We start from the raw sequence: 13,447 nt of genomic DNA, 5'->3' as shown, positions 1-13,447 counted from the left end.
GCTGGGGAAGCTGTGGGGGCGAGCCGGGGAGCTCCACAGGACGATGGATCTGATGCACACAGCGAGGCGGAGGCAGGTGTGATACTGGAACGCACGCTGGTGGACGCATGACTGGATGGCGGGTTGACGTGACGCTCAGGAGGCGCGCCGGTGGGCTGAGTGTGTGGCGGGGCATTACCCGGAGGGGCGTGGCATGCTTTGAGTGGAATCGAGGAGGAGATGGAGGGTGGCTGCAGAGTGGACGGCGAATCGAGAGTGGAGCACTGCTTTGCCTGCTTACAGCCGGATGCAGGGACGGCGGATAGGACAGTACGCAGATGCGAGAGTGATGAGACGACGTGCGCGGGGTGGGTGGGATGGGAGGAGGGGCGTTGGGACTTGCTTTACAGAAACTCAGAGACTGGCTCAGGTTAGCTGGTGAAGGAGGTTACTGGTGGAACCGCCCCACATGCATGATGGTCTGTAGCGGGGTCTGAGGGCTGGTGCTGCCACTGATATTTGCAGTAATAGCAATGGGATTCCTTGTGGGTAGATCCCCTTGAAACGCCGCCGGTCCTCCGGGATGTCGGCTAAATGGCCGTGTACGTGTAAACTGCAATTTTACACGGATCACAGATCAAGCTAAGGGGCCGCCACTGTAGCCCTGTCCAAAGAGGATGGCCAATCCCGCGCATAAGCCGAGTAAGTGGATACGTAGTTCACTTCCACGCATCCCCCCATAGTTATGTGTGATCTGGTGCTCTGTTTTTGAAGTGCCCATCCTGTAATACTGCCTGCTATGTCAACATTGTGTCTCCGGAGGTACGCCAATGTTTGTCTGATCTTTCTGGGATGATTCATGCCGCGCAAACTCCAGGACATGAATGTAACCTTTCTCATAGCTGTTCAGTGAATGGTACACTTGGGGGAAAGAGGGTGGTGGCTCACGAAGTGCGTCGACCCCAAGGAGCTGTCGTTGGAAGATCAAAACAACCCACCCGTTGACGCGCATTCCCACCCTCTAAAACAGCAAAGTCAAAAACCAAGTGGGATCCATCCCGGGGGTTACACAGGGAGGAGGGTATTCTCCCTATCCCATAAAGGGGACAAGTGGCTGGAGTGGGTGAATAAATAGCTGAGCAAAATCTATTTCAATTATTGTTGCTGAGGTAACCGTTTAGACCGTTTTCGGCATTGGAGCTTGAGGTTGCTGTCTTGCGGTAATGTTTCCGGCAGAATTCTATGGCCAGTTTAGAAGAAGTGGGCCTTCCCGTTAAGAAGGATTCCGAACTTAGCCAGTGGGAGTATGGTAGATCCGTCTTCATCAGCAGGTGCTAGGCGGACAGAAGCTCCCTGTGAGTTTTCTGTAAATCCGCATTGAAGCCGGGGTAGATGGATAGTTTGTTACCTTGGGAGTGAACCTCCCCCTATTTGCGTGTATGGTGCTGGATAGTATCTCTACGCCGGTAATGCAGAAGTCAAGCAATAATGCAGCAATTGAGCAATGATGGGGCTGGGCAGGTGCTCCATTTTAAGTAGGCATTCATTGTTTGCTGCTACCGCATCCTCTGAATTGGACATTCTCTGCTTTGGCTGGGACTGTTGATCATCATGTTTGTCAAGTGGGTAAAGGGACTCATCTGCTGCCCCTAACACTGGACCTGATAATATATTCAGTTGCCGAACTTGCAGGACTGAGGCCGTTGTTATTTTGGGTCCATGTATAGACCACAAGAGAACTCCCAACACTACAGGTCTGGCATTAGCAACGTTATGTCATGTAAAAAAGCAAGCCGGAGGAACCAGTGGCTAAAGAATTTGGGAGAGCATAGATTAAGCAAGGATTGACAGGATTTTGGGACAATCCAGGGTCCATCCCCACCAATGCTGTTGCATGGGTAAAGCAAAGATGTTGGGAAATGGCCAGTCTATGACCAGTATTGGACAGTAGTAGAGGCACACTGACCAATCATTTTTTATTGTATAAATATATCCCCAAAGCTGAGGAGTTCTTTGCCTACATAAGACCTATACAAGCTTGTAGCCTGTTCTTACAGTTCAGGTATGATACCCTTTCTACAGCTACTTTTACCACACGCTGGGCCTCTAAGTGTTGCAAATTCTGTACGTTATTGATGAAATGGATGAACATCTGTTTTCTCCCAAATACGCAGTGTCTAGAAGAAGTTGGATCACTCCCCTATGCAAAAACCTGACAATCCTAAATGTGGCTAAGGCCCTCAGGATTTGTAAGACTGAGTCCACCTCTGTGGTAGTGGTTGCAGTCTCCACATTTGTATATGCATCATGGGCTATCGGAGGGAAAGAACTGATGAAATGTTAATAATGTTTGGCTAAGAATGTTGCTGCTATATTCTTGTATTGTTTTACTGGTTTTAACATTTTAATCGATGTATTTTTTGTCGTTCTTTGTCTTCGATTACGTAAATGTATTCAAATTTTGAAAATGAGCAATTTTATTCTTTTTTATGTGTTGTATGATGATTAAATATTTTTTATTTTGATCTGTCAATAAACTTTGAAACTTTGACTCCGTTTGCTTTGGTATTGCATCAGGACTTTCACTGTGAAATGTTGATCATCAGACCAGCTAGGTGTTAGATTTTAGACTAGTAAATTTACCATGAATTGGGAATAACTGGGAAATTGGATTGTAGATTAATCGTATGACCCCTTTTGCCTAATCCTTGCCTGTTATAAATGCACTTTATTGAGCCCAGGTGGGAACAATATTTTTTATAGTTTGTCTTTTATATTCTAGGTCATGAGACAACAGCCAACCAGTTATCATTTCTCATACTTGAATTGACCCGTCATCCAGACATTTTGAAAAAGTAAGTATTGAACATAATGTATTACTTCTGTATATGCCTTACAGCTTAACAGAGTGGTGGATGGATATGTGAAAGTCAAAGAACTGTCTCCATTTGCCAGAGGCAATCTGTCATTTGCACTGCCTGAAAGATGACAAGTTTCTATAATTCTTCAGTGCTGTTCATTATAAATCTGGATTAGTCTGGATGCGAACATTCTTGCATAATCCTCACTTTACTTTATAGGAGGCTTTATAAAGTATGGATTTACACAGGAAAGACGAGCATTGCACATTGCTCCTAATTGCGTACTTTAGCTGAAGAAATTAAAACGTGTGATGTGGTTTTGTCACACTGGACCAACAGTGAAACCGAATAACAGTATAGTAAAACCCTGACCCAATACAACCAGCAAAACATTTGCTGCTAACTGTGTCCTAATACATACGGATCGGTGAGTAATAATAATAACACCAACATATTTTATAATTTATTGCGCATTTCTACAATGTTACTGCAGATACAGGTGTCTGCTTAACAACCCTGTGCTGTGTTCTAAATGAGCACCTTAGCATTTGACTTTGTTTTCCGGCTAGTTACGGTTTTTAGTGTGTGAATGAGAACTGATTGCAGGATGTGATTAGGCTTGCACTCAAGGATTCTTAGTGCTGTAGTATCAGAAGAGTCAGCACCTCAGGAGCTACTATCTGTTCATCTGTGTTGCACACCTCTACCTCAGCTACTACTGTCTTCATCAAGCTGGACTACTAGAACAGTCTCCTCCGACGAGGCTTTCAGCTCACCTCTTTCTAACCTCTTGAAAAAGTCATCAATTTTTTATACTTGAACTCAGTTCAACCTTACCATATCAACCTCTGTTTCCTCCTATCAGCAGTCCGGCTTGTTAGGTACCACAGGTCCTTATACAAGGACTTCCAGTTGCCCTCCCCACCAACCTTCTCCACATCGTCAAGATCTAGATTCTTTCCTTCTTGGCACACCACCACTCAAATGCGTATTTACTTGACCTACGATCACCCACCTCCTTGAAGATCTTAAAAATAATAGGGTGCAAGAACACTTCCTTCAACCTAACTTTTCTGCTCTTCTCACCCAACTCCACTGTCCGTGTTATTCACACATGAAAGATCCTGAGCCATCCCTTCATTCTGAAGTATAATGATTAATTTAACTGCTGTAATTTCACCTCCTAAACTATTTCCTCCATTTACTATGCACAGCGAACTTCAGTACATTAGGCATAACTTAACAGCTATTTTCTCTAAACTACTCATCTCATAAACAAATACAAATTCATTGTGCAGAGCCAAAATTTGTTTTCATAGTACGCGCATTTCTTTACTCGCTTTATTTTATCTGCTGCGGTTTATAGGAATGTGTTGCCTCAGCTTCTAACTTGACAGGCGTTTTTTACGGTGCATGCAGCTTTTTGTGGTTTATTTTAGCCTTGATCATGGCACAGCCAGTGTTCTATAAAGGTTTTCATTGGATTTCTTCACAAACAAAAATATTGTATTCCTTGAGTACAGTACCTCTAAAATTTAGGTTGGAAAGACCGGTCTATGTCAGGCTGGCAACCAAAGATTTTAACTTTTTTAATTTATTTATTTAGTTATGTATTTTTTTTAGTCCTCATATATGACATAGGCGGGAGACAATTTAAGAGCGATCAGGAAAAGAGCTCAACACAACCATCCTTGATTTTAGACTCCTTTGACTAGCTTTCTTCATTCACCACTATCAGCAGGGCAGGTGTGCTGCAAGCGACCACGGAGAGCCTGGGTCCGCCACCCTAACGTATGGCCGGGGTGCGACAAAACCCGCTAAAAGAGAGCCCAGGTTGAGTTTCACGAGGTCTGCTGGTGCTAATTCATCTTGCTAGCAGTTGGAGAGGGAAGAGCTCGCGGCCGGCACGCTAGCTGGCCGCCATGTTCCCCTGAAGCTAGAAAGCTTTGTCAGGATCTTACATAAGGTGTTGTATACAATTTGGGCCTGATTTAGAATTAGGCGGCTGGAATAGTCCCTCAAAATATGGCAGATATCCCATCGGCTACAGGTGTCATAGGCTATAAGGCACTTGTAATATGGTGGACAAGACATCATTCATATTTGTAACGTTGTATCCCGTCCACCAAATTCTAAATGAGGCCCTATCATGTAAAAACATGTAGACACCTCACAATGGTGGTGGCATTCATTTCTTACCTTCCAGGATTCTTGCAGGTGGTCTCTAACATTTTTTAAATGCGCTATCTGCAACTAGAATTAAGAAACTATGACAACTATGCAAAATGAGTTACAATGTTGTTGAATGAAATGAGTAGAATATGGTTCTGTAAAAATCTGTAAATTAAATTTCTATTTTCCTTTATATCAGACTTCAAGCAGAAGTTGATGAAGTAATTGGATCAAAGATCAACGTTGATTACAGTGATCTCGGCAAGCTACAATACTTATCACAGGTACAGCAGGCACTGTAGTCGATAGTATATGCAGAACATGGTAAATATAGTCATATCCAAATTTTGAAAGGAATAATATGTTCAGTTTAGGGGGAAAGGAGAATCTAGAAGCACAGCACAGGACCCACTCTCTGATCTTGGTTGTGAGAGGCTGTGCAGTGCTCTCAGGATGAGTAGAACGCAAATCCCTATGTCTATTGTACCATGCATAGATGTAGCAACTACGTGCACAAGGCCAGAAGGAATAGACAAACACTATAAAATCAGTCACTCCAACTATGGTATTAACTAGGAAACTCTTTTGCTATATTGCGTAAGTCAATATGGTGTGTTTGTCATGGAATGGGAGGGTTAATAACCAAAAAAATATATAATCAAGACCTTCAGTGGCTCTGTGCTAGACCTCTCCTCTTGCACAATCACTGTATTTACTCTGAATTGTTTTATGCCTTCAAAATATGGTTAGTAAATACATCTTGTTCACATATGAATGAGTGACTTGTATCAAGGTGGATGGAGCATCAAATGGAAAGTTGGCTAAAACAAAAACAATTATGATAGCTGAGAAAATTTTAATTTCTGGATCCTGTGTAATTAGTAAAGCCGAGCGATCAATAAAGTAAAAGCTTCATAATGTGTTCCTTAAAATCTGGAGTTTTATCTCATTATTTTCTCTTCAGTGTGTTTCATGGCTATTGAGTGTGTCCTGGGCACTTATCTGACAATATGAAAGTTGTGTTGCATTCTTGAGTCATACTGTAACAAAATACAGACAAAATTTCTCCTCTTAGTTACAAAGCATTCCTCTTATTTTAAATGTAACTCTACCTGTGTCCCATAGTTAGATTTAATAATTGAAATTGTTTTCTTAATTAATTACAATGTAAACATTGCAATCAAAATAGTATTCCATTCTCACCTCTCTAATTCTGGATTGAAAGTGCAGCCGCTATCAGATCTTATGTGAACAACAAAAAAGAGCTTTTAGAAGCAATACTGAGAGAGTGGCTTTCGTTGCACCCACGTATTGATTACATTCAGTGCAGCATTTGGTTTGGCAGGTGTTTCTGCGTTTCTGTTGAATGAGTGAACGTATTGCACTCTTATTGGTTTGTCAAGTTGTACCCCTCAACTAATATGGTTGCCCCTTTTAAACTGGGATGCTATTGCAAAAACACCAAGATGCTATAATACTATTTGCTAATACAGTTTTAGTTTCCCAATGCTGCAGGAACCAAAAACAATACTGCTGTCAGAATGTATCATTATTTACACTGGTTCTTTTTACAGGTTCATGGAATCCAAATACAGTGACCGTTACCTGCCAAAACATGTGCTATTTTTAATTTCAACACAAAAAGATGATGGACGGAATGTTGAACATTGTCAAACATTCACCCCCAGCCACAGATCTGGGTTTAATCCATCGGTATTTTGCTGGCCGCGCCATTCCAGTTTGGAGCCATCCATATGCAAATCAGCCTTGACCCTGTTCTCCATGGGAACAGTTCAGCCCGAACTGCCAGGCCAGGTCCACCGTGGACCACAAAACAAGCATCGTGGGACTGGTTTCGGGGCATCACCCCATATCAGCTAGGCTAGCTTGAATCCAGTGGCAAAGTGAGCAAAGGACCCACTTCTGAAACTTGCTGAAACTTTTGAGACACTTAGCCCCAGTCACTATTAGATCTGGATTGAATCCATTATCGTTCTTTAGCTCACCCTAGTTCAGACCCAGCCATATGCAAATCAGTCTTGACCCTGTTCCTTATGGGGACAGTCCAGCCCAAACTGCCAAGCCAGGTCTTCCACAAAACAAGCATCATGTGACCGGTTTCGGGGTAACACTCCTCATCAGCCAGGCTAGCTTGAATCCAGTGGCAAAGTGAGCAATGGACCCACATCTGGGCATACCCTGCCAACTTAGGGCGGACAAAACAAACAGAAGATGATGATGGATGCAGCGCTGAAACTTTTCAGACACTCACTCCAGTCACTATTAGATACGGGTTGAATCCATCATCATTATTTAGCTCACTTCGCCACCCCAGTTCAGACCCAGCCATATGCAAATCAGTAATAACTTTGCAGTCGCATGACATTTTTACTGACTCCGCCCCTTGTGTTAGGTAATTTGGACATGTACACTTTTCAGTAATACACTAGTAAATGGTGATTGGCCAAAAGTAGTAAAGTTATTCAAAAGTGTAAGAGTAAACTTGCAAATGCAGCTTTACTCATGTGTATGTTTACCTTTGTGAATAGGGGCGTTATTGTCTAAAACCTCATACATAGAGTGGTCTTTGAGTTAGCAAATTTCTAATGATTCAATAGCTTTCTTGTTCATCTCAGTTCCCTTCTCCATATTTAGTGGCTTTTCTCACTATTCTTGTGTTTGTCCTGCCTTTAGAGCATAGCTGAATTGCCAAGTGGATCACTTATATCAGCCCACTGTTGACATCAGACAAGTATTTGTAAAAAATGTTGTTATGGAAGTGCATGTCTTTCCTTGCTCTCTCTCTCCTGTCTGTTCTTTCCCCCTCACATCCAAGCATACACACCCTCTGTACTTGCTTTTCCCCTCTTCCCCATTCATGTGTTGCCCCTCTCCCATTCTTACTTTTTTTTTATTCTTAGATTTAAGGAATTGCAGCTGCATTCTCCTAAAGGAAGTTTGTTTATTTTTTTTTATTTGCTTTCCTGCCCAAATATTTGTTTAGATTAATATACTGTTTAAAAATGTTTGACACACACCTTAAAATGGTGCATTTTAGTTAAAAAAATGTGATAATGTTTTATCAGCCTGAATGGAGTAATAATCTTGAACTCACTAATTTCCCAATTACTCTTGTGTATGTAATGTGTATAACATAGTGACACCAAGTAGCATTGTACTTGCTTGTTATGAGCGAAGCCTAGAATGGAGCATGGCTGGTACCCCATCATCCTTGGCAGCTTCTTTCCCTGTTGTAGTCTTCAGCCCTTTGTTTTTCTGAGCTCCCTTAAGGATTCATACTTCTGTTGCTGAGATTGTTGTGGTGAATTGCTGGAGTGATCGTGTGCAACACTAGTGATTCTGCATGCATGTTTGGCCAACAGAAAGCAAGCCGGCAGGCAGAATGAGCTGCTGCAAAAACGAATGGTCAGACTGTGTGTTTTGTTTTGTCGATTTTGATTTCAACAGTCCTCTAGAAGATAACAGCCCAATCATTCCAGTGGCACTCAGACCTATTTTGTTGTTCCTGTAACTGAATCTCTAGAGATGCCTGGTTACTCTAATATGCCTGGTGACATGATGGTATTTTGTAGTCTGTATCCTGACAGTAAGTTGTAGCCTGATCTGGCTGTTGATGCTTTGTACCAGCCTCAACTAGAGAACAGCACCTCCAGATTCTACCGCCCTAGTGTCATACTACACTATGACAACTGCACACAAGAAGGGATGTGAGGTCTGTGTTGTTTCTAAAGACCCATGCTTATTTGCTGCCAGCTTGCCTTTCACTGGTACAAGCTCCTGGTCAAACTTATGGAAGTCAGACCTCTGGAGCTTTCCAGTGGGACAAACGAGGGAACCAGGCTGGCCAGTGGTTGAAAGTTTTGGCTTACATACAAGAAAGTCTTATAAATTCTTGTCACTACATTTTAGGATAAATTCACAAATAACATATTGTTGGATTTATCAATACCATTCTAGGAAGTCCTTGAATGAAATTTTATGATTTTCCTAGAAGGAATTATTAGTTAATAACGTCTTGCCATGTTAACCCATGTGACTGGGGACTTGGAATAGTGAAAATGACTTGGGCAATTTTTCAAACATCAGGGCTTATAAAGCATATTTTATAAGGAACCTGCTTATATCTACAGGACCCCACACCCCTGGGATACCTGGGGGAGATATTATGGTTCTGAATATGTAAAAAGCCTCCACCTTGGTTCCCTCATCAGAAAATCGCAAGTCATGAAATGCTTTATCAAACACTAACCCCCCACCACCACCCACCTACTAAATTAGGCCTGTATTTTGAATTCATGGGTTATGGATTCAGGGCAAGTCTCCAACACTGATATGGGTATTCTTTCATTGTTCCATACCAAAAGTATTAATCCCAGTGTGTTCTTGGAACCTGATCCTGTGCTACATCTTGTCATATATGTTATCCTAGCCATGCTATTCTCCCAGGCGGTGTGCAAACTGATTAGGGTTTATCAGTTTATTATTGTTTATAAACATACAACACAGTAGTTATGGCCAAATTATAGAGCCACACAATGATGAGATTGGAATGGCTGATACCAATCCTGGGCCCACTTTTATGATCCTAAGTAAATCCAGCTCTCAAGTGAACAAAATATTCCGGGTATAGCTGTTGATGGCAACTGCCCTGCCTTCACAAGGGATAGAACTGAAAATATTCTTAATGTCTCAGGTGGTTCCTGACAGAACTCTGGGCAGTGACAGACCATCAATAGAAAAATCTAAATTTGATCATAAGCCTTTATATTTGTTTTCGTTTTGGTTAGTCTATTTGATTCACAGACCAACCTAATTTCTGCTCTTAATTAGATGCTTAAAATTCTTTCTGCAGTTTGTTGTGATCTTCCTGTTACTGTGCTATGTATGTGAACAGTCATTCGAGAGCAGAACGATCCCATTGATGCCCATGCGTGTAAGAAATGAGGATGCTAGTGAGGTGGGTGCACCTGAAGAAGGTGTGCTCCTCAGAATGGCCAAACATCTTGTAGTTTTCTTACATCACCTATGCCATCTAATGAAGCTGATGATTCTAATCTTAGTGATAACCCGTAACTGACAATGACCCGTATAGTAGGTGCTCACTTAAACAAGTATTAGAGGTAGTGTCCCATGTAGAGAATCCAGATCATAATGTAATTGATTAAGAACCAAATCTGCAGGGTCCATCGAATATGTTTGGCCAAAATCTATTGCTGCCACTAGAGGTGACAATTTTGAAAGATGCGACATCCAAGCTCGTTAATTTTCTACTTCGTCTCAATGAAAGATTAGTGTTGAATTAGCACTGGAAGTAAAATGTTTCCTAAAGTGTTACCTCAGGAGTTTTTGTTGGGCCTGCTTTTTACTTTTTCCCAGTAGAGCGCATTCACCATTAAACTGTTTTAGGGCATGAGCACTACACTATACTTTATCCTATTTGAGGATTATTATCTCTCCAGATATAAAATCTATTTATATTAATCATCCAGATAGCACCTTATCCCAGGTGCTGCTACGTTACTCGTGAAGATGTCCTCTAAGAGAGATTTAAATCTGGCACAGCTTCAGTCTCTACAAATTTTAGGATATGTTATTATGGTTATATAGAATAATAGAAGAGGATGTCAGGAGCAGCGAAATGCACATTGTAGTTGTTCCGAAAACCAGTCTGCCTTCTGGTAGTTTAAGTAGGGGCCCACACATTTCACATTGTTGTAATCCTCATTCTATGTTTCTTTGAGTGTTCCCATTTCTCAGTAGACCTTAAGCCTGATGGGTTTCCTGGATATTATGGTATGAAGATGTTTATGATAGCACTAGGTTGATAACCAAAATCGAGTATCAAGTTATTGCAATCCGGGGTATTGAATAACAAAAACAACGTCTTGCCATGTTAACCTATGTGACTGGGGCTTTGCAATAGGAAAAATGACGGGAAATTTTTCGGACATCAGGGCTTATAAAACTTATTTTATACAGACCTTGCTTATATCTGCAGAACCCCACAGCCCCGGGAGACCATGGGGCTGTTAGGGGTTCTGAATATGTAAAAATATTGCAGATCCTCACTCTAAAGTGCACCTAGCATAAAAGTCGATTTTAGGAAGCACTTTACTGCAATGCGGGGAGTGAAATACAAATTTCAATAACCCCAGGGCATAGAAAAAAAACATTTTATCAGGATCCTACTTATAAGTATCTAACCCCCCACTCCTGGAACACCTAGGGGAGACCCTGGGGGTACCTAATATGCCAAAACGTTGTAGTTTAGTAACTTTTAAGTGCCCCAAACACCAAAGTCGAGTTTGGGCTCAATTTGCATTTTAAAAGCAGTCCTTCCACACAGGGGTGGTTTTAAACTGACCTCAGGCTTCGGGGGGCGTGGCTTGCCGTGCAGCGAAATGGCCGCTCTGTGAGCGAGCTCCGCCGTCCGGAAAACAATCCTTCTTTGAACCTACACGTCGGGGTGAGCGTGGGCTGCCCAGGCTCGCTGGTACTGCGCCGGAAGGTGTGGTGCACCGGTGGTGGCGAGCGGGGCCTGAGAGAGGCATCCTCGACGGAGATCGCGGACCGCGAGGCTAGCGAGCGAGCCGGTGGGAGGCCCATCCTGGTGGCGTACCCGGGGCGAGCTACTACTGTAGACCGAGGCGGAGCCGGCCGCGAGTGTGGAGGCGAGGGATCGGAGCGTGGATCTCGCCCGGCCGGCACCGACGGCTGAGTACTGTGGGGGCAGAGACACTGTGGCGCACCCGAAGCTGGAATCATCGGGGGCGGCGACGCTCCCGGGGCTTATGTGGAGGCCTGTGTTCGGCGCACCGCCCGGTGCAGTGTGGGGTATATGCCGCGGATCCAGTCCCCGGTGGCCTGTGTGAGGTGACTGCGGCGCCCTGGTGTGCCCCGCGAGGTGATTGCTACGCCTACAGTTGCTGCCCGGACCCTGGCTGCCTGGTGGGGCGGCGTATCGGACTGCGGGGAGCTGCTGCGGGGCCCTGATGTGGCCGCGAGGAGCCGGGCTGACGTCGCTGCGACCCTGAGGACGGCGGTGAGTGTCGTGCCTTCCTGGGAGCGGGGAGAACCACGAGTTGTGAAGCGCGCACAAGTGGGCAGTTGGCGCTGGGCCGTCTGGCAGAGGGACGGCGAGAGGAGACCGGTGGACCCGGTGGCGGATTGTGGGGAGCGACGGGCACAGCGGACTGGCCTGCTGGTTGGAAGCCATTGGGGGGAGAGCTGCGCTGCCCTGACGTGGAGGTCAGCTGCCCATTCAGGCGCTGTGGACTGACTTGGCTTGGGCGGAGGCCCTGTGATAACCTGGAGGAGGCATAACGTGGAGGCCTAACGTGGTGTGTGGGGGCCGGCACAGGTGTTCAGGCGGCGGGAAGCGAGGAGGGGTGGTAGTCTCCTGTTGCCCTGCTTCTTTTTTTTTTTTCTTTTTTTTGTCCTCATATATGCCGCCAATCTATACTCTAGATGGAAACCCCATATGCCTTTCACATTGTCTGTTAGTACCGCCCTGGACTCAATGCGTGGCATTAAAGGTCGCCCAGAGGTAGGCTGTTTCCCTGTCCCACTCCCTTGTCCTAAGATGGAATATCTCAGGGCTGGGGAGGACCGGATCATAACAAACCTCTGGCGTAATCATCGGACCGTTATGTCGACAACCAGGCCACCAATGCCGACCACACGTTATCTGAATTCTCTTTCTGGCACGCCATATCCATCTTGCTAACTTCTATAATGGTTCGTAAGCAGTCAGTAAACCTGGGGGGGGGCAGTTGACTTCCATTCTTTGCAAATCTCTCTCCTGGCTATAACCATCACATAGAATATAAATTGTGTGGAGTAATTGTTCACGTTATAACCAGGTGGTAAGCCAAAAAAGACTACCCTTGGAGAACATATAATGGTAGTTGTTAAAACCTTCCTCAGGAAGTCAAAAATCTCCTGCCAATATTCGAGAATCTTTGGACATTCTAAAAATATATGTATGTCATCGGCTAACAAGAGTTTACAGCGCGGGCAACAATAGCTCACACGTGTGACCCTAGACAATCTAGCAGGGGTCCAATACACCCGATAGAGTGTGAACAGATGATTTCTCCTTAGACTAGCCGGTTTTATTAAACTCTGAGACAGAGAAAAAGAGTCCGTCCAGATCTTGCTTATAACTTCAGGGCTATCTAATATCGGATTACCCCAGAGACTAGCCAACTCACTGTTTAACATTTCAGTTACCCCCAGTAAAGCCTTATACCAAAATGAAACCTCACGTTTCCACCCTCCTCCCCTGGAGACAGATTCAAGTATCTCAAGGTCTCTCGGTCGCTGTACCGTCTGTCTTGACCACCAGGCGGAGAGTTGATAAAACTTAAATCTTGTCAAAGATCCATTTGTGAGTGAAACTAAGGAATCCCAGT

General features: G+C 44.0%; 1 protein-coding gene across 1 annotated transcript in view; it reads left to right on the top strand.

Moving 5' to 3' along the window:
- LOC146799012 (cholesterol 24-hydroxylase-like) overlaps positions 1–13,447 on the top strand; it is a 422,103-nt gene that overhangs the window by 295,542 nt on the left and 113,114 nt on the right. Inside the window, exons 10-11 of the mRNA XM_085626407.1 lie at positions 2,762–2,834; positions 5,212–5,296. Coding sequence (XP_085482533.1) covers positions 2,762–2,834; positions 5,212–5,296 — 158 coding nt within the window. The remainder of the gene's footprint in view (positions 1–2,761; positions 2,835–5,211; positions 5,297–13,447) is intronic.

This window comes from Triturus cristatus, chromosome 9, assembly GCF_964204655.1.
Source record: "Triturus cristatus chromosome 9, aTriCri1.1, whole genome shotgun sequence".
Lineage (NCBI taxonomy): Eukaryota > Metazoa > Chordata > Amphibia > Caudata > Salamandridae > Triturus > Triturus cristatus.
The sequence above is the reverse complement of the archived record's forward strand: the minus strand, read 5'-3'. Positions and strand labels throughout refer to the sequence as shown.